This window comes from Podarcis pityusensis, assembly GCF_964106645.2.
Source record: "Podarcis pityusensis genome assembly, chromosome: 2".
NCBI classification, from domain to species: Eukaryota; Metazoa; Chordata; class Lepidosauria; order Squamata; family Lacertidae; genus Podarcis; species Podarcis pityusensis.
In genome coordinates, this window is record NC_138029.1 from 90,032,232 (window position 1) to 90,053,615 (window position 21,384).

At 40.9% G+C, this 21,384-nt stretch overlaps 1 protein-coding gene across 1 annotated transcript in view; it reads left to right on the forward strand.

Annotated features, from left to right (window-relative positions):
- PLXND1 (plexin D1) overlaps window positions 1-21,384 on the forward strand; it is a 155,537-nt gene that overhangs the window by 72,574 nt on the left and 61,579 nt on the right. The window contains exons 9-15 of the mRNA XM_080995514.1: window positions 2,806-2,910; window positions 6,345-6,434; window positions 7,041-7,134; window positions 10,774-10,937; window positions 13,176-13,327; window positions 16,601-16,700; window positions 20,249-20,388. Of these exons, the coding sequence (XP_080851640.1) occupies window positions 2,806-2,910; window positions 6,345-6,434; window positions 7,041-7,134; window positions 10,774-10,937; window positions 13,176-13,327; window positions 16,601-16,700; window positions 20,249-20,388 (845 nt within the window). The remainder of the gene's footprint in view (window positions 1-2,805; window positions 2,911-6,344; window positions 6,435-7,040; window positions 7,135-10,773; window positions 10,938-13,175; window positions 13,328-16,600; window positions 16,701-20,248; window positions 20,389-21,384) is intronic.

A 21,384-nucleotide genomic window follows, 5' to 3' on the forward strand; every position in this document is an offset into this window, starting at 1 on the left:
CTCTGCTTGCATATCGCCCTTATTTAATCTTCGTGCTGAGGCAGCCCAGGGAAGGTGCATGGTTAAGATCAGTGTCCCGATAAACCATGAAACATGCTTTTCCCCATCAAACAAGCACTTTAAGATAATTGAGAAGCCTTGAAGATGGGCTTAGCAGGAACCAGGGGAGAGCCAGTCTTAAGTGCAAGGAGTTCCCAGTGCTTGCAGCATATGAGATAGAGAAGTGTTCTACTGTTTATCTTTTTAAGTGTTACAAGGCCCAGGTCTTAAGTTGTCTCACTCAGGTGTAAATTAGAAGTCAGTCAATGACAAGAGAATCAACCTCTGTGCACTGTGGGACATGATGTTTTCTCAGTTAGCTCATGGAATCTATTTATGCATATTTGGTGGACTAGTGAGATAAGAATTTAGCCTGACTTTTCAGGGGGGGGTGTAACCCTTTTAGATGAACCAAATCGTGAAAGTTGGGCTCGTTGTAATCAGATCCTTTGTCCATCCATCAGTTTTATGTGATGCACTTTTGAGAAGATGGAGAGAGGGTTCTTTTATATTTTCCAACTTTGTACGTATGGCTTCATGCATGTTTGAGCCTTTGTTCGAACTGTGATAAAAGTCATCCAATAGAGCTGGGTGCTGTGGAATAATAGATAACATACAGTGGTTCCTCGGTTGTTGAATGTAATCCGTTCCGGAATACCATTTGACTTCCAAGACGTTCAACAACCAAGGCACAAAGGGCAGTAGGCAAAGTCAATGGAGAAAAAAGAAAAAACCGCAGTGGAAGCTGTTCGACCTCTGAGGCTCATTCGAAAATGGAAGCAATTACTTCCGGGTTTTCAACGTTCAGATTCCAAGACACTCGAAAACTGAGGTACCACTGTATTTGCTTCATATTCAGCCCTTGCTTAATCAAACAACACACATGTCACCACACCAATGGTTGTCCTTTTTCTCTTGTGCTCCACGATAGCCTGTCTTCAATGTCAACACTCAACATACACACAGTCTTTATACAGATGGTTATTTCATTTGGAGCAATGGGAATGACTTTCTCTATATGACTCCCATGACACAACACTAGACCTGGTCCAGCAGAGGAACCTTAATAACTTAATCCATTTTCATAAAAAAGCAAATTCCCCTAGTCCTGTACATATCAGTACAGTTGTGAACATGAACAAGATGAGGCCAGCTTAGGAGCAGCTTTTAACCTAGTCAGTTTACTCCTAAGGGAAACTGCTTCCATGTCCGTCCGTCCCCCCCCCCCCATCATTTAAATGGTTACGTGAATGTGGACAGAAATGTGTGCCCATTCTTTCATGCACTATACAGCAGCAGCAATGCAGTGCTCTTTATGGGTACTTAGTATTCACAGCCATCTCATATTGTACACCCATCTACTGCAACAGTGCTAGCCATGCTTCTGATTGTTTATTTCTGCTTTTTCAGGGCAGTTATAGAAGAGCTACAAAACTGCAAAATGGATTTGTTCAGAAATCATGCCTTAATAATGATGATGATGTGTGTGTGAGATAGGCAATGACAGCCCTTCAATTCCACCTCTAAAACTGATAAGAGTTATTGCCTGTACATAGCCACATGCATGCAGTGCTTAAATTTAGCATCAAGTGCATACTTAAAACAAAAAACAAAAAGCACAGCAAAATGCTCGGTTTTTTGCAAGGACTGTTGCTGGAATTTCTGTAAATACACTGTATCATATTAATTGGTTTCATTTCTTCTAGTGAAATAACGGGTATAGTAGCTACCTCAGACATGGCAGCTGATGAGAGCATATGGTTTTCCTTTTAATTTGTGAGGAAATTAATTTTGCTGTGAAAAATCCCAGATTGATAACACAGTTGCCTGAAGTCTGAGAGCACAGTGTTTATCCGTAGAACAGAAGATGAATAGGAAGGAATGGTGCAAGCCTCACACGGTCACACTCCAGGGAGGAGGTTGTTGGTGAAGTTTCTTCTGTTTTCGCACTAATATATTCTTGGTCTGCGCAAGCAAAGGTGCCAGCTCACACCACATGCAGTTGGCACCTGCCACTGAGTTCAGGATTGACGGCTATCTTCTATGTAAAGTAGAGGGCTTTTACTGATAATGCAGAGATGAAATGCATAGAATTAAATTACTAAGCCTATAGTTCTAAGCATGTTTACTAGTGATTAAGTCCCATTGGCCATGATGGGACTTTGCAGGATTGTATTTTAAGGCTGTGAGGCAAAGAACTGCCTTCAAAAGGGTGCTATAAGTTGGGGAAGGGATGTGGGTCGCACTGTGGTCTAAACCACTGAGCCTCTTGGGATTGCCGATCGGAAGGTTGACAGTTCGAATCCATGCAATAGGGTGAGCTCCTGTTGCTCTGTCCCAGCTTCTGCCACCCTAACAGTTCAAAAGCATACCAATGTGAGCAGATAAATAGGTACTGCTTTGGTGGGAAAGTAAATGGTGTTTCTATGCACTCTGGCTCTCATCATGGTGTCCCATTGCACCAGAAGCGGTTTAGTCATGCTGGCCACATGACCCAGAAAGCTATCTGTGGCCAAATGCCAGCTCCCTCAGCCGGAAGCAAGATGAGCACCACACCCCATAGTCTACTTTGGCTGTACTTAACCTTCCACAGGTCCTTTACCTTTACCTTATCTTTGCCTGTTATAACTTGGGACTAAAAATTAGTGAATGCCAAGGATGTATCAGCCATGCCATTTTTTCTAAATTCTGTTGCCTCAAGTGTTAAGAAGGCCCCAAGTTTCCCATATTAACCTTCCTTTCTTTTGCTTGCTTCTTGAACTACAGAACAGCACTGATTGTCCACAGATTGTACCTTCCTCTGTTGCACCAGCACCAACAGGGACTTCCCAGGACATTGTCATCACCTTGATGAATACCGCTTTCATAAAGGTAATAAAACAGAGAGTCATTGCAGAAAAGCAAGTAGAGTCCACATTTACACTGCGAGTCAGAAAACTGAGATTACTAATGGGGTAGCAATCTCTTATCATAAATGAAATGAAGTTAATGCATAACTTGCCTTTTCCCATTGCCATAATGGCAGAAATAGGCATAAGAGGAAAGACCTCTAATAGAAAGCAGTCACTTTGGCAAGCGACTGGGTGGGCTTAAAAAGAAAGAAGAAAATGTACTGTGTATGCAGACGTTCTCTTGGGGTCTGTTACATGTAATGCAAGAACCTTCATGGTATTTATACAATAGGTGGATTTATAATATTGTAAAACTTTCACTTGAACAGATTGTTTGGGGGCAAATCAACTTCATAGACTTGAAGATATTTTTTCCATATTTCACTCAGTGTACTTTGCAGGTGTGCAACTCTCACAGGGGAATGTACTCCAAGCCGTGCTTGAAAAAGAGAAAAAGCAGCTTGTTAAAAACAAGTGGCAAAATCTATGACTGGAAATGAATCAAGACCAGAAACATGGACATAATTCCTCTCTGCTCTGCAAATCACACCCTGAGTTTGGCAATCTGGGGTTTTTTTGCACTTACGGAAATACATGCTCTTTGTACTTTCCTGACACATGAATTGGGTCAGGCAAATAATTTTAGCATTACAGCATTATGTGTTTGAGGTACATTCATAGACTAGTTTCTATAGGAGTCTAGGAATCAATGACACAGAAGAATACTTCATTTGTATCTTATGCTTTTGTGCATTCCCCCTGAAGTATATGAAAGCTGCTATTATATGAACCCTTAAAAAGAATATGAGAGCTCATGTATTGCATTAGAATATAGTGTTTTGTCCTGCCCAGTATCCTCTTGTTCATTGGCCAGGTCTGGGTAATTTAGGGTGCTTATGTACACATGGTATTAATTTAGTCATCCATTCCTACCTTTCCATCTTGATCCCCTAGTAGTTTAATATATTAGGGATAACTAAGCTATAGTGTGGATGTACCAAATATTCTACCTTTCTTCTTCCTCTCGAGTTTTTGGGGTAGATGGAGCACAATGTTTTAGGTGCTTAATCAGCAAATGCCACATGAATTAATGAAGACAAGGAAACCCCCCCCCCCCATAAAAGCTAGCATTGTAGAGTATTTCAGTGTCTCATAGTGGTGCATGATTTTTAAATGATCACATGTGATTACAGGCCTCAATTAAATGTGGGTTTGTGTGAAAAGCACTCCCCCTGCTTATAGCTGTGCATGCATGTAGCCTGTCCTTTTTTGTTCAGAGCAAATAAGTGTTTTAAAAGCTTTAAAAGGGCCTTTATTGACAGTTTTTGAAGTAGTTGCAGTACCCAACAGAGGAGCTTAACAAGCCTTAGACAAAGGCACAGTTGGCTTGCAACACTAGCAAAGAAAACTCTTTATGTTGTAGCTTTATTACAGTTTCTTCCCTAAGGTCTGGCACTGGTAAATAAGGATATGCCCTTATGTTTACAGCAAAAGAGAAGGTGGGGGGAAGCTGCCTTCCTCTGGGGTGCTGCAAGGTGGCTACAGGGGAGAAATACTGTGTGTAACTTGATAAGAGGTGAAATAAACAGGAAAGGTACTAAAGAAACTCAGCTCCTAGATGGCAAATCCAGACAACTATCTTACAGTCTGGTTTTCTCTCAGCCTGTCTGCAAGTACAAGGGAAAGATTAGCAACACTGCATTTCTTTGGAAAATGTATGCTTCATGATTGCACTATATATGTACAAACACAAGTAAACGCCATTGACTGAAATCACACATGTATTTTGAGATCTTTAATGATTACTCATGAATTTTCCCACCCTATAGTATTATATAATAATTGCAATACCACCATTCATACGACCACAATACTACAATAACCAGTTGAACCCGTTTAGGGCTCTACTTCCCAAAATCATGCCTCAGATCCAGGGTTTCAAAATCTCCTCTAAAATTAGATTGAACTACAAGCCTAATCTCGCATTATTTCCAAGGTAGCCAAGAACAGAATTTGATTCACTGATTTATCAGAGTGTAGGAAAATAGGAGTGATACATATTTGCTTGATTCTGCACAACTGTAGGAAGGAAACTGAAGTCGTGGCTATCTGACTGCATTGAAAGGTGAGCCTTTAGGGGACGTGGGTGGCGCTGTGGTCTAAACCACTGAGCCTCTTGGGCTTGCTGATAAGAAGGTCGGCAGTTTGAATCCCCGCAACAGGGTGAGCTCCCGTTGCTTGGTCCCAGCTCCTGCCAACCTAGCAGTTCGAGAGCATGCCAAAAAGTGTAAGTAGATAAATAGGTACCACTCCAGCGGGAAGGTAAACGGCGTTTCCGTGCACTGCTCTGGTTGCGCCAGAAGCGGCTTAATCATGCTGGCCACATGACCCAGAAAAACTGTCTGCTGAAGTGGACAAACGGCGTCTCCCTCGGCCTGTAAAGCGAGATGAGCGCTGCAACCCCAGAGTCATTCGCGGCTGGACTTAATGGTCAGGCGTCCCTTTACCTTTACCTCTTAGTATTATATTTGGTAGTCTTAAGAGTGTGCATTATGCGTCATTCATCTTTTTACAGGAATAAACCTACCAGATTGATAAGAACCTTTTTTATATATAATGAGTCATACCTTGCTTCATCTAGACCAGTATTCTCTACTTTTTCAAAAAGTCAGCATTGTATCTAGAATGCCAACTTATTATGCATTCAAATCATATATCTTTACCAGTGAGTTATGGCTCCTGGTTAGTTCAGGATAAGTACTGTCTCTAAATCAAATGCTCTCATTCAAATTTCTTTCACCAAGCTTATTAGGATTATGAAACTAGTTATTGGTCACAGTTATTATTTCTGAAATTATTACTGGGCTAAATGAAATCTTATGTCACAGAGAACTAGGAACTGAAGGAGAGTTTCATTTGGTCCACTTTTTGAAATGAATTGACTTGGTTCATCCCTCCTGATTAATACATGGATTGGAATGTCATTACCCTTTGCATTTCACACCTCTGAATTTTGCAATATAGTTCTTGGCTGAAAAAAAATGACCAAGTGCATAAACAATGCATATTTTAGGATAAAATATGTTAAGAGGTACCTAAATTGAGACAAAATGCATATTTTAATATGTGATAAAATATTATTTGCATATGTATTTAAATACAGATTTTCATGCAGGTTTTTTTTAAAAAAAATGATGAATGCAGAAATGGGATGATATGATATAGATTTATGAATTGCAATGAACATATGTGAAATTAACCAGAAAATGATCTTCTGAAATTGATCAGACATCCATCACTACTAAGAACAGAATTGGGTTTATTGGGTTTATTGGAGTACTGAAAAATTGGTGTTTTTACTTTAAAAAATTGATATTGCTATGCAAATTCTTCCCTGTCTTCCCAATTGTCTAGGAGTTGCCTTTGGAATGTCATTTTCAAACTGACAGGATATTTGAGGCCCAATGGGTGAATGCATCTGCTGTTCAGTGCAGCAATGTGCTGGTGAGTTCACAGCTAGTGGGGATGTTTCCTCTGTTCTAGTGACAGAGCCACAGGCCCTGTGTATGCTGTTTTATCAAGTCATATCATCCTAGCAAAGTTCATTAGGTTCTGCTTCCATGAACTCTAGCATTTCCATGACGTAAGTTCATTCCAAGTTTTCTTACACTCTTTTTAGCATGAATATACAGCAGTGATGTGCAACATGTCCAGCAATGAAACTCCAGTTGAAAATTGGAGCCAATTGCTCTCTTATCTATAGGCTTTTCTGGCTAATTGTTGAGAGCTAGAAACAATTTTTTTTAAAAAAATAAGGTTGAGCTTGCTTGCCTGGCTTCCACATGGAAACATAATTTTTCTTTCCCATTGGTTTGGTACTCTGCTACTGAGGTTTAATTAACAAAGACAGAGCAGTACCTCTTTTTCTTTTCTTTTTTTGCCCCAGGCTCTTGATTTCTCCTGCTGAATTTGAATATCATATTCCAAGAAACATCTTGTTGCAATATAGAAATGCCTTGTGTTGACAGCTATAAAGCTAACATGTATTTTGCCACTGGGGTCTGGTGTTTCTGTAAATGGGATAACTCTTAATTCACTTTCTTTGTACAGCTTCACACTTCAGACAAAAGGCACCTCTTTCCACTAAACCTTCAGCTGAAGGAAAAACCCAATAGATACATTGATAGTCCAGCGCTGATGACAGGTTTGTTCTAAACCCATTTTCCACCTTTTTTTTCATTTAGGGAGGGTAAAATATCCTTTAGAAAGTTTACAGATTCTTAGCTAGTTGGTACTTTTGACCTCCTAGAGTCTCTTTGCATACTTTAGTAGCAGATGTTTTGAAATCAGGAAAACATACATCTTGTTTTACAACGTTTATTTATTTATTATTATATTTCTTGCCCACCCTTCACCATAAGGTGCAGATTACAACATACAGGGCATACTCGGAACTCACCATGAACACCTCCCTTGTTCTCTTATAATGGCAATGACGCCCACCTGAGAGGTGCCAGAACTGAGTTCTGGTGAGTTCCAGCTAAATACTCATATGTGAGTATACAGTATTCTCACACATGTTCTGCTATGTGCACTCATCCAATTATTAAATACACAATAGTTTGGGCTGTAGTTTTATACGTACATACTTGGGTGTAAGTCCCATTGATTTCAGTAGGACTTTCTCCTATGCAAACATGCATAGGATTGAGCTGTTAAAACTGTAATGCTATACATACCTGGAGCAAGCCCTGCTGAACTCAGTGGGGCTTTGCTTCAAATAGGCATGTGTAGGGTTGTACTGTAAATATCATACTGGATTGATATTGAAACAAAAATGTGTGGACTGTTTAGGGTCAGGGATGGAATTTAGCTCAAAGGAGATAAATCTCCAGATAAACCAGCAGCAGTTTTTATGGGAACACAGTGTCACTGTGGGATACATTTGAAATATGTGTATTTTCAATGCTGGGAAGAAACAAAATATGTAAACACATTTCTGCTAATTCTGTCATCCCTGCCTATATATTTGTAATCAAAGCAAACACTCTTGAGCAACCACTTAAGTTTTTAATTTATTTCCAACCAGGGAGGGAGGAGAATGTTGTTTGGCCTGCATTTTTAGCAAACTGACCTCATTCACACCCCTGAGGCTAATATAGGGATTGGGCCATTATTAGCCTTTGGGTTTTGTGCTTCTCTGAATTTTGCAATAAAGTTTTCAGCTCCAGAAACATACCAAAATATGTGAAAAGTGTGCATTTTCAAGTGAAATGTATTAAGAAATGTGTCCATTTGTATAAAACACATATTTAAATGTTTTCTCACAAAATATGTAGTTATGTAGTATGTAATTCAATAATTTATCACTAAAAACAGTTTGGGTTAACTAAGATTTCCCTAGAGTATGACCAGCTTTGCATTACTTGTTTAGTTGATAGCTGAATTCAAGTGTTCTGAATATTTATATCAACTTACCTGATTTTATTGTTCACTTCTCAGAAGAAATTATTTTCAAGTGAGGGGTGAACAAGCAATAAAATATATTTTGTCACCAGATAATATTTAAGTACACATTTAGGCATGAATTTAAATACAGATTTTCATACAGATTTTTTTAATGGTGGTTATTTTTGCATTATTTATATATAAAAATGTGTAATGCTCTTTGTAAAAATACTAAAGCAGCTAAAGCAGCAGAGAATATAAAATCATTAAATGCCATAATACATCCAAATACAGTGGTACCTCGGGTTAAGTACTTAATTCGTTCCAGAGGTCCGTAGTTATCCTGAAACTGTTCATAACCTGAAGCACCACTTTAGCTAATGGGGCCTCCTGCTGCTGCCGCTCCACCGGAGCACGATTTCTGTTCTCATCCTGAAGCAAAGTTCTTAACCTGAAGCACTATTTCTGGGTTAGCGGAGTCTGTAACCTGAAGCTTATGTAACCTGAGTTACCACTGTAATAAGTTCAATATCAGTGGTACATGGTTGGGTCAGGACTAGTCTGTCTAAACAAAAATGTGTTATGAAAATGGTTGAAAATTTTGCCCGGTTGATGCCTGCCTAATATCAATAGGGAGGAAATTCCAGAGAAAGAGACGCTGCAACCCTAAAAGCCCTGCTCCCGATAGTCAGACAATGCTCAGAAGCATATAGAACCACTAAAAGTGCCTTTGCTGAAGATTGTATTGACCAAGAAGGAACATAAGTAGTCCTTGAGATAACCTGGTCCCAAGTTGTTTGATTACTTAAACAATTACTTAAACTTGACCCAGTAGCATTCTGGCAGTCACTGCAGTTGCTTCAGCAAAGGTTGAATTTACCAACACTTGGATGACTGTGGCCAAGCTATGAGTCATCCAAGAACGACTGGAGATGTTGTATCAGCCAAACCGGTGAAAAACATTCTTAGCCACTGAGGTCACCTGGGCTTCGAGTGACAATGATGGAACGAGTAGTATCTCCAGACCACGGATCCAGTCCTCCAGATGGAGTGTAGCCTAATCCAGAACAAGCAACTGATATATCAGTTCACCCACAGAGCCTCCATCTTGACAGGATTCAGATGCAATTTATTGGCTCTCATCCAGCCCATCACTGCATTCAGGCACCAGTCCAGGACTGCATAGCCACACCTGATTAAGATGTTATCTAGAAATAGAACTTGGTGTCATCAGCACGCTGGTGGCACGTGGCACCAAAATCTGAATGACTGCTGCCAATGGCCTCATATAGATGCTAAACAGCACCAGGAAAAGACTAGTTGCCTGCAATATCCCATAGTGGAAGTGTCTATGGACATCTATATGTGGCTGTTAGCTGTAATACGCGTATGTAATATCAATGTTCATAGGTAATACATCTTTGATCAAAGGGTGCTGAAGGCAATCATTCAGATAGCTGTCTGAAAAATACTACTGTTTGGTAGAAAATACTGGGCAAAATCAAGCTTTGGTTCAGAATTATACTGTAAAGTTTTCGTTATAAAATTCAGTTGTTGCGTTTTCATTGCAACAGGGCTCCAGTTTGGCTGAAACACTAGTCTGTATGATTCCCCACCCGCAGTTATGAATCCAGATCTTTCCTACCCTTCTCCCATTTGGTTATTGCTTTCTATGTGATTTAGTTTTGTTCTATAGCATGTGGTGAAAATGTTTCTCGACACCACATTCTGTTGATTAATAAATAGGATTTCCTATTTATTCAGGGGCAAAAGGCCTAAACCTTAGGAGAGCAGGTAATCCCTTTGTGCTCTAACACAGGGATGAAGAACCTGTGGTCCTCCAGATGCTGTTGAACTACAACTCCCATCATCCTGTTTGCTATATTAGCTGGGGCTGATGAGAGATGGGACTCAGCAACATCTGGAGGCCCACATATTTTCCATTCCTGGTCTAATAAAAATGTAACAAGCCATTGAAACAAGGACAGGCAGAAATAAGAGAAGTAAAAAGATTCCCATTTGGGGGAAGTTGGTGAAATGTACGTATCATGCTGAGCATTGTAATGATAATTGTTTGCCATTGTAAACTAAAGTTTTTGCTAACTAGATGTATTGAGCTGTGCAAAGCTGCCTCTCATGTGGATATCTAGAATTAGAAAAATGTAGCACAAATTGACAAAGGGATTTTCAAGTACTAAATTATGTTGCAGTGGGAACGAGTGCCCAGAACTTCTGGGAAATCTTTAGGACCATGGCCAAAACTTCTTAAATTGTTGTATGTCCAGACTCTGCTTTTGGAAATGTTGCATTACTCTGGCAGGGGGGCAGTTGCACACACAAAATTAAGCAAAGTCATATATGCTTCCAGCTTAGGATATTTATCTCTTTTTTCTAGTGGAGATTTATAATTGTGCAATTGGAAGTGCTGACTGTTCTCAGTGTCTTGGGAGAGAAGATCTGGGTCATCAGTGCATTTGGAGCGAGAGCAGTTCTAATTGTAGACTAAACACTGAGTCCCTCCAGATTCCAGGCATGTGTCCTCCTCCTGAGATTAAGAAGGTAAGTCTTGGGCACAGTACAGAAAGAGGCATTCTGCTCAGTGTCATTTTGCCGCAGTAAATAGGAATTGGTTGTTATTAATGGATGATAGAACAGGGACCAGTATTCTGGACTTTACAGTGGATACATTGAGCTAGCTTGGTATTTAGAATTGGAGCCAACTTTAAAGACTTGTCTAGTGCAACCCCACCAATGCAGAGATTTTAAGATAGGAATTCTAACCATTAACTACTGTATGTATTTAGTCAGTGTACCAAAACGGTTTAAAAGTATTTAAATGTATTTCAAAAATACAATATTAAAACATTAGAAATACCCACTTCAAAGCAATACCAGTACCTAAAACCAACACAAAAGTAGGAATAAATTCACCAGTCTCAGTTTTAAAATGCTAACACAGATGATGCATGGCCAAACATAAATCTCTTGATGCTGCAAAGCCACTCCAGGAGGATGCTATGGTCAGTGGTATCAAAAGCTGCTGAGAGGTCAGGGAAAATCAAGAGGATCATGCTTGCCCACCCTCATCCCTCTCCTGACACAGGTCATCAACCAGAGCAATCAGTGCTGCTTCAGTGCTAAAACTAGACCTGACACCAGTTTGAAATGGGTCTAGAAATCTGCTTCCTCTAAGCACATATGAAGTTGCTTGGACACCGTCCTCTTTTACTCTTTGCTCATGAAGGGCTATTTGTGATTGGACAGTAGTAGTAATAAAAATATTATATATATATATATATATATATATATATATATATGTATATATATACACACACTGTATATATATATCACAATCCAGAAAAATGCTCTTAAAACTGTGTTGGTGAGGATGGGTAGGTCCCTACTGCATTCATAATCCAATAGCCATTTTATTGTTAACATCTACCGTTCCCGTTTCTCAGGCCTGGCTGTACAGAGGAAATTCTAGGGAGCGTGCCTTGCTCCACTGTATAGAAAACTTAGCCTCCTGCCTCTCTGCCAAAATCAAGAATTGAAAGCAAACCACAAGAATTAAGGTTACAGCATGTCATGGGGTTGGGATGCTATTTCTTAGCAGATACTGTACATTCAATCCAAATCCCTCCATTTGCAAAAACAAACAAGCTTTTCTTTAGTGTCTACAGAGTTGTCTTGTGGGGGAGGAGGACAACCACAAGTCTATTGGAAAGGGACGCTGAGCTTAGTAAGGGAACATTATCAGCCCTAAGCAGCTTGGCGGAAGAAGGAGCCTCCACTCTTGACCTCCTGCCCCTTGGCTTACGTCATGTTATGCTGGCAGCAGCTACAGTGAATGGCAAGCTGCAGCCTCTCTAACTGTACTTTGAGGAAGGAAGGCTGCTGTTCCTGTGCAGCTTTTGGCGGCTTTATTTTTTTCCAATAGGTTTCTTGCAATTTAAAAGGCCCTTTCTAAATGTAGGGCATTAAGCTAGGCCAGATGTCCAGCGAAATCAAAGTGGCTTTGTGGCTGACTGCAGAACAAAGTGTAACAAATAAAAATCTCTCCTGAATGTGCAACAAAATGTTGTTGTGTAGACACTAACCACAACCTCCCAGAGGACATTGTTGATCGGGGCAGTATATAAAAGCCATAGGTAGGTAGACAGGTAGATAAACACTTTTTTTGAAACAAACTATAGTCTTTTTTGCAGCAAGACTTGGATATTGTTGTTTAAATGAAAAACCCCAGGGTGATAATTAGGCAGTCTTCTCTCTGAATCAGTGCTGGGTCAGTATATAAAAAGGCAGGGAAGAAATAGCCCACTTATAGCTGTTATCATTCATAACATGCATGGAGGTGTTTATTTAGAGAGACCAACCCTTTTCTTAAGGATTATACAAAAGATTGTGCTGACTGTTCCCAGCGCAATGAGTTGGTATCATTATTATGTTTTCTCCACTTGTCAGTTCTTACTACTTTCCCCCTTCCCTTAACTGTTATTCAAAACTTTTAAGAATACTGATAGTTGTATTTTCAGTGGTGTATGAAATTATTTCTGTATGAGGTAAAAGGCACTGTAAAAACTGTATTAGTCACAAAGCCGAAGTAGGACATGAATCTTAAGCATATGGCTCATTTATTGGACCCACAGCCTTCCCCCCCCCCCCCCCGTAGAAGAATAGGGAGCATAAAATTGATGTTTGTACCCAGACGGGAATAAAAATGAATGCTCCCCACCTTGTTGCCTTCCATGCCTTTGCTTTTAACCTACTCTCATCAGGTTCCCTTTGAACTTGCAGATTGAGCCCCTGAATGGACCCCTGGAAGGAGGAACTCTAGTCACAATACGAGGAAGAAATCTGGGCCGTAGGTTCAGTGATGTCATTAACGCTGTCAAAATAGGGAATGTGAAGTGTTCGCCGCTCCCGGACAGATATATCGTCTCTGAGGAGTGAGTAACTCATGCTGAATGATTTAAAAGCGAGTGAAAGGAAAGGGATTGCTGTCGTTTATTTCCTCCTCTTCAGCTGATTGATCTCTTCCAGTGGTCTTTCTTCAGAGATCAGGAATGTGAGGGCTTGGTGTGAGCGTGCAAATGTTTGCAGGGATTCACATGCATGCGTAAATGGAGAGTAAGGCAGCCAATTATCCACTGGCCTCCTAGTTGTTAATAGTAGCTGCTACTGTTTGCTTTGTGACCCAGTGAACCAAGCTGACTCTGAATCAGCTCATTTATGAAAAGGGCAGATTTCTGTACGATACATATTGAAACTGATTAATGATTTTTATCCCCACAAGGAATTTATTCCACAGTAATAACTTCAGCTGAGAGAAGTCACATTCTAGAATTCTCAGGTCGTTCCTGTGAATTGTATTCTCTGCTGAGGACTTCCATCTGGAAGATTACCATAGGTCCTATCTGTTTTGTTTTGAGTGATGCACATGCATCCTCAGAGGGGAAGTTACCATGAGACAAACGCTTTCTGTGAAGACGTGCGGAAAAGACAGGTACTAACTAGCCTTCTAGTTAGCTGGCTGTGCCAGGGAATTGATCTCCACAATATTCTAAGCTCCCGCCTGTCTCCTACCTGTGCCCTCAGCAGGTCAGGAGGACAAATGTAATCAAAACTCGCACAGCTGCTACCCATTCTGCAGCTCCATCTAAAACAACTGGGAAACTTCTTCTGTGCTGTCAGACCTTTCACTAGCTTCACATTCACATACATTTTTGCAAAGTTGTCTTCGTTATCTCTGCTAGACAGGCTTCAGAGACCAGCTGAGGTGATCGTGTGCAGTTACTTTGGAATGAAATCATCCACAAAAACCTGGGAGAAATTCTTGTGATAATTTCTTATGGAAAACGGTTGTAGGAGGCCAATGAGCCGAGGCCACCAAAGATCAGCAGATCAAGCAATCTATAAGGGCTGTGCTTGAAGGCATGCTGTTGATAACAAGCAACAGAGCAAGATCTAATTTTGGAAGAAATTGAAATTACCCGTTAGGAACAGTTGAGGGAAATAGCTGGGTGTAGCAATTATGAAGTTACCATTTCCATCTGAGGAGGAAGAGGAGAAAATACGCAAACAAGGCATTGGTGTTCCTGCACCAATTGTTTTTCGTGTGGGAATAGTGGATATAATGAACACTTTATCCCAAGTCCTGACTCTGATTAACTTCCCAATCCTGGGTTTCTTTGAATTAAAGGTAGTGCCAGAAGTGACTCGCCAAGTGGGGCAGGGCCATTACACTAGCTTCCTGGCATGTGGGTTGCTTACCACAAGGAGAGGGGCAGGTCAGCGGAGAAGTTGGCATAGTGCAAATGCACCAGCAGGCGTAACGGAGTGGCTCTGCTGTTCCGTTTACACTGTGGTGACCTCCCTGCTGCCTCCCCTTCTCCCTCCAGGTAAGCAACAGTAATCCACTGGTAAGCTAGAGTAATGGCTCCACCCCACCCAGTGAGCTACATCTGAGTAGTGCCTCATTTATTAACCTTCCCATAGTGTCCTTTGCACCATCTTGAATAAGCATTCCAAAGTTTTTAAAGTAACAGTAATCCCCACAAAAAGAGATGCTGTTCCTTTGTTGGGTAGTGCTAGAGGGGGTATTTCCAGTGTTTAATGATGATGGTTGTTGTATTACCCTATGGAAATGACCTCTTGCTTCCTCCCACCTGCCACTCCCCCCCCCTTTCTTGCACCCTATAGTATGATATGCCATAGCTTTTGCAGTGTACATATTCAGCTCTTAGTTGTTGTTTATGAATGCAATTATCTGAAGAGCAGTCTGTTGACCCAATGGGAACATGCATGCCTGGACAGGAAATGCATAAACAGCAGCACTGGGACAACAAGGAGCAAATTAAAACACCAAAGATTAATTAATTAAAGCCCAAAGGTTGCTGGTACAGACATATTTTATTTAAGTTTGAAGTAGAGGGTGCTACCGAATCTAAATCACAGGATTATTTAATACTAATATAAACACCTAGTTATATCCTGTTGGGTCATGAACAAACTTCATATTTCTCTATAACGCAAAATACCTTTTATTTTATTTTTAGTGACTTTTCGTAAGAAATAAAGCATAATTGGAGTTTCATGAGCTTCACGTTTTCAAGTAATGTGAAATACGTAGTTGCTCGTTCAGAAAAAAATGGCAACAAAATTTCAAAAGTCAAGTCACTTTAAATAAGAATTAGCTTAATTCTTCATTCTGAGAAGGGCACCCCAAAATTCTGAACTGACTCTTGCCTCAATAGGAATGGTATTACTTTTTTCCGGCTCAGTTCATCATGAACAGAAAAGGGTTAGTAAAATAATTTGTACCAGGATAGTTTACACTTTGTTATATATGCCCCCTTCTGGAGGCTTACCTATTACCATGCATTTGCCATCATGAATTCATCAACTTGTGAATATTTGGATGTTGAAATGGCTTCTGTGTCAGGAAAGTATGACAAGCCACCTTGCCATAGAAGAGAGCACACTGTTTTCTGCTTGATCATGGTAATCCATGATGTGCAAGCTGGGCATTTGGATTCCATTTTGGGGGGCATCCCTGTTTCATCGAGAGAAGAGTGAGCTTTCCCTACCAAAACATCTAAAGTGCTCTGAATTCTTAATGCAAACTGGTGGGGAGACCAACAGACACTTCCCCCCTTTCATGCAGAATGGAGTATCTCTTAGCATGTGACCACACAAGCAAAATACAGTGGTATCTCTGGTTATGAACGCGATCCGTTCTGGAGGACTGGCCATATCCCAAAATCTTTGTAACTGGAGGCACCTGTTCTGCACATGCGTGCAGCGCCGTAGAGTGCTTATGTGCATGCACGAGCGGCAAACCCACTTCCAGGTTTGCCGCGTTCGCAACCCGAAAGTTACGTTACCCGGAGGTAACGTAACCCGAGGGTCCACTGTAATCTGATTCTAGTGCTTTTGACCTGGAGAACCCTTTTGTCAGACTTTCTGCATGGAAAAATCATCTGCACTGGAAATGGTAGCCAACCCCATTTGAGGCATTAAGTTTGAAGCTACTTTGTCTCCTGTATAGATTATCTTAGTTGGAATCCAAAATAATGCTTTTAATATAAAAATAAAGAATTTTAAAGAGCGGGGAATAGAATTCAATCCAGCCCACCTTTTATTTTATGAGGTGCTATTTCAAGTTCATCCATATTTTTCTTCTCAGTTAGAATTGCTTTTTTATTTTTTATTTTACACAGAATTGTGTGCTGGACTGGAGAAGCTCCAGGTGAATTTTCTGATGTGGTGACAGTTAATTTGAGCAGAGAAGGAAAATCCAGGGACCGATACTCTTATGTGGTAAGTTGTTTCTTGTTCTTACTGTGGGTTTTAACTTTGAATTTGTCACTGGGAAAATACCCATGTCTCAAACTCTGAAGAGCCCCTTCCAGTCAGTGTAGACAATACTGAACTAGGACCAATGGCATGAGGCAGCTTCCTTTGTTCTCTTTCTCTCAAGTCTCCTTTTTAAAAAATAGCAACACTAAGTCATCCACATATATGATGCAATGTAGCAAACTAGAGCTCACAAAAAAACTGTATCTGGTGTTAGAACTATTATGGCGGTGATGGGGAAGTTAAAAAGGATGAGGATGTTTTAAAGCTATTGATGGTGCCGGAGGAAATTGCATCTTCAGGAAACACCTGCACAGAAGCAAAAATAGGAGCCAGTGGCTTTGGTTGGAAGTCTTCCTTTAATGATTGATTTAACATTCCCAGGCCTTTGTTCAGGTCAGGCAACATTCCTACAGGAGAAAGCAATTGAAGGAACATCCATTAATTGCATGAGGAAAAACACATCAAAATTTGCCCAGCAACAATCACAAGTCTGAACAGGTTTTTTTTTAATGTTTTATTAATTAATTCAAAAGATTAAGAAAACAAACAACAAAAACATGCCATCACTGATGGAAACTCGCAGGTAGAGCTATCTTATCAACACTTCCAGCTTTGACACAAACGGAAATTTACAGGGTATACAATTCTCACGTCAATACTATAATTATCTTGCCAAGAGATATCTGCTCCAGAGCTTGGTGTGTGTCATTGGGGACTGCTAGGAGGTATTACTGTTAATAAAGCTGACAAACAGCACTATACAGTGTCAAACTTGCCATGTTTAGCTACACCTCTTGTTGCTCTTCTTTGATTATTAAAATGTTCTGAGAGAGCTCCTTCGCAGACTTTGGCCCAGCACCCTTCCATTATGTGCCCTTCTGCTGCCTTCTATCATCTGTCCACCTCCATCCAAACAGCTGGCAACATTAGTGATGCTAATTCGCTATAGAACACCAAGGGGGTTCTATTTGCTTTAATCTAAGAGCAACGTCAACACAACGTCTGGGAATAAAATCTTACCAGTTATAACGGAGGCTAATTCAAACACCCAAACCTAGAATTTGGTTACTTTGGCACATTCGCATCCCATGTGAATAGGGATTCTCCTTTCCTCACATCTGCACCAACAGAGTAGGGACAAGGTCCTTCTCCTATGAGAGAGTCTCACTGGGGTCCAGTGCTACCAGAGAAGCAATTTGTGGGTCATCTCTTGAATTCTGGTGGAGGGTGCTTCACCCAGATTATCTTCCATCTTAACTTGTCTCGTTGGACCTCAAAGTACCTCTCTCATCCAAGGTTCAACCTTTCAGTACCACTCATAACTTGACCACTTGGCAGTTTATATATTGGAGGTTACTGCTTGTCGTGGTCTGGCTCAATGCAGAGAAGGGGGCGGGTACCAGTTTGGGAACTCCCAAGAGAAGAAGGCTCAGATAACTTTCTGAAGAGATAGACATTAACAAATTGGCATTAACAAAAATAACAATTAAGGTAAAGGTAAAGGTACCCCTGCCCGTACGGGCCAGTCTTGCCAGACTCTAGGGTTGTGCACTCATCTAACTCTAGAGGCCAGGAGCCAGCACTGTCCGCAGACACTTTCGGGTCACATGGCCAGTGTGACGAAGCTGCTCCGGCGAACCGGCACCAGAGCAGCACACGGAAACGCCGTTTACAATTAATAACAATTAATAACCCCAATAAAGGGCAATCCAAACTATTACATTAATATGTTTTGGCTCTTAGGTAAATAGTAGCTTTGGAAAGGCAATTTAAAGCAGAGAGAGAGAGTTTAACTCCTTCCCTAGCATCGAAATCTTTATCCAAATCTTCAGCTTTCCACCAGTAACTGGTTTTCAGTGTTAAAAATGAGGCCTAGGGAGGAGATCCTGTTCACCATGGTTTGGCTCTTAAATCTCATACAAAGTATTTTTTACAAAAATGTAAAACTTTTCCACAGGATTATGGGGTTTTTAAAAGTCAAAGTGCTTTTAAAAAGTATCTAAAAACATTCTGCTTATCCCAGTATTTTTTGGTAAAAAGGCCCCTTCAAAGTTGCAATGTTACTGTATAGTATACACTTCGGTATTAAATTTTGCTGTGCAAGATTAAACTCAACTAAAAGGCATTTGAATATATTTCAGAAGGCCAGAAAAAGAACACCTATGGCATTTCTTTAAAAATGCTCCTTCAAAGGTACAATAAATTTCATCTCCGTTTTACTGTCACAGATATTATTATCCTTACTTACAAATCAAGGCAGTCAGAGCCTGCCAGTCTGATACAAATATGACTGAAAATGCAAGTGTATTACTGCATCAGAAACTCGAGAGGACTTTAAAATTTGAGCACGGTTTTAGGCCGGGTTCAGAGTTCAAGGGGCACTGTTTGAAAACCAGTCACTGGTGGGAAGTGAGAAATGATTGTTGTTTGTTTTCTGTGTTGCTCTTCAGCTTCTGTTTTCAAAGTTTAAAAACAATTTCAAAGACTCAGATATGGAATATTACAAAACAATGAAAGCAGCAGAATAGATAAAACAAGGCAGATAAGGCAGCAATGGCTTCGATTTATTTATTTTTACAGTCAGGAAAAGAATTAGAAATTTGTATGTGGTATCAAAATGACATCAAAATAAAAAGGTAAAGGTACCCCTGCCCGTACGGGCCAGTCTTGACAGACTCTAGGGTTGTGCGCTCATCTCACTCTATAGGCCGGGAGCCAGCGCTGTCCGCAGACACTTCCAGGTCACATGGCCAGCGTGACAAGCTGCATCTGGCGAGCCAGCGCAGCACACGGAACGCCGTTTACCTTCCCGCTTGTAAGCGGTCCCTATTTATCTACTTGCACCCGGGGGTGCTTTCGAAACTGCTAGGTTGGCAGGCGCTGGGACCGAACGACGGGAGCGCACGCCGCCGCGGGGATTCGAACCGCCGACCTTTCGATCGGCAAGTCCTAGGCGCTGAGGCTTTAACCCACAGCGCCACCCGCATCCCTGACATCAAAATAGATACCAGTTAAAAGTTCAAGTAGGGTATCCTCAAGTGGGATGCCACCTTAATCTGACCAACAGCAGCTCTACCTTTTCATTTCTGAGTTTGAATTTTGGGGCACTAATCTAGTTAATTACTGCCTCCAGATAGCAGTTTAACACCTTCTCAGCTTCACTTGTTTCAGATGTAAAAGAGAAATAGAGTTGATCAGCAGCAACATACTGAGGACAACCTACTCCAGATCCTTTTACATATCTTCATCTTGTGAGATGAGTTTTACAAATTGTCCCATTGGAAGCTTGGAAGCCCTACAAAGTCTGTGGAGCCCACTTCCAAACAAATGTGGTTAGAATTGCTTTCTTAGTTCGCAAAACCAACCCCCCTTGGTTTCTCCCTGGAGAATTGTTGCAGAACCTTTGACATGCAGAATCTTCCCTGCCTGCGGTATGTCTGTATCATTAGCATTAATTACAGACTAAGAAACTAATGAATACCTCACCTTGACATTCCTCTCTTACTTAGCTTCCAGTAGTGAAGTTTATGTCTCCATCTACTGGCCCTAAAGCAGGAGGAACCAGAGTAACCATCACAGGGAGTAACCTGAGTGTGGGATCTGAGCTCCGAGTTTTGGTTAATAACACAAAAGAATGTGAAGACCTCAGGTAAGTGCTGCCTCAGAATGAACCATAATTCAGCAGTGGAGGCAGGAAATTATAATTTACCTGACAAGAAACAAGAACCATATGCCATGTGCCAAGTGTTTGTCCAATGGCTTTTCCAAGGAAACACAAATTCTTCAGTATGAACAAATTCAGCACAGCTCTCTGTAATGCAACGCATATAAACTTGCTGAGTAGCCATAAAATCTCACTACTAGTCTTGTATGGTTTCCCCCGCTGTTTTGCATCTGTGAAGGGTACTTAGCAATTCTTTCAAATTATATGTAACTAGCAGATAATTTTATATTTGCAGAATTTTCTCATGAGCTGCAAATATTAAAATAGGGTCAGAAGCTGCCCTGATCAGAAGTGAGAAAACAGGTCTATTAAAAAGCCCAGTTCTCCAGTCTGGAGTGTAGGAAAAGCACATCTTGCTCTGTTAATATAGTCTTTGATGCATGGATTGCAAAATAGCTTTTTCTCATGCAATGGGGCTTTCCCCACTACACCGCCACAGGTAAGCACACCAGCACAGCAGTTTGATGAGGATAGTGTGAGCAGTAAAGGATGGGAAGAATGAGGCAGGACTATGGGTGTAGCTGGGGGGGGGGGCAAGGAGGGGCAGCTGCCCCTCCAAATCAATAAACATACCTAGCAAACTGAAGTTACTCCCCCCCCCCAACAAAAAGCCTGCCTCCCCTAGCAAAACAACTGGCAGGACCTTACATTGGAAGAGCACTGCTTGAAATCACACCAAAGTCCATCTGTTGCAGCCTTATTTTTCCACTGCCAGCCAGCAGGATGCCTTTCAGAATTTAACTAAGAAGATAGCATGAAGGCAACAACCGGAAACAGTGGTTTCGAGGGAAACAGAGCTCCATTTAGTTATCATTGCTAATACCTATTGATAGACCCTTTGTGAATTTGTCCAGCTATCCTTTAAAGCCATAAACACTAGTGTTCGTCACCACATACTGAGAAATTCCATGTTGATTGTGC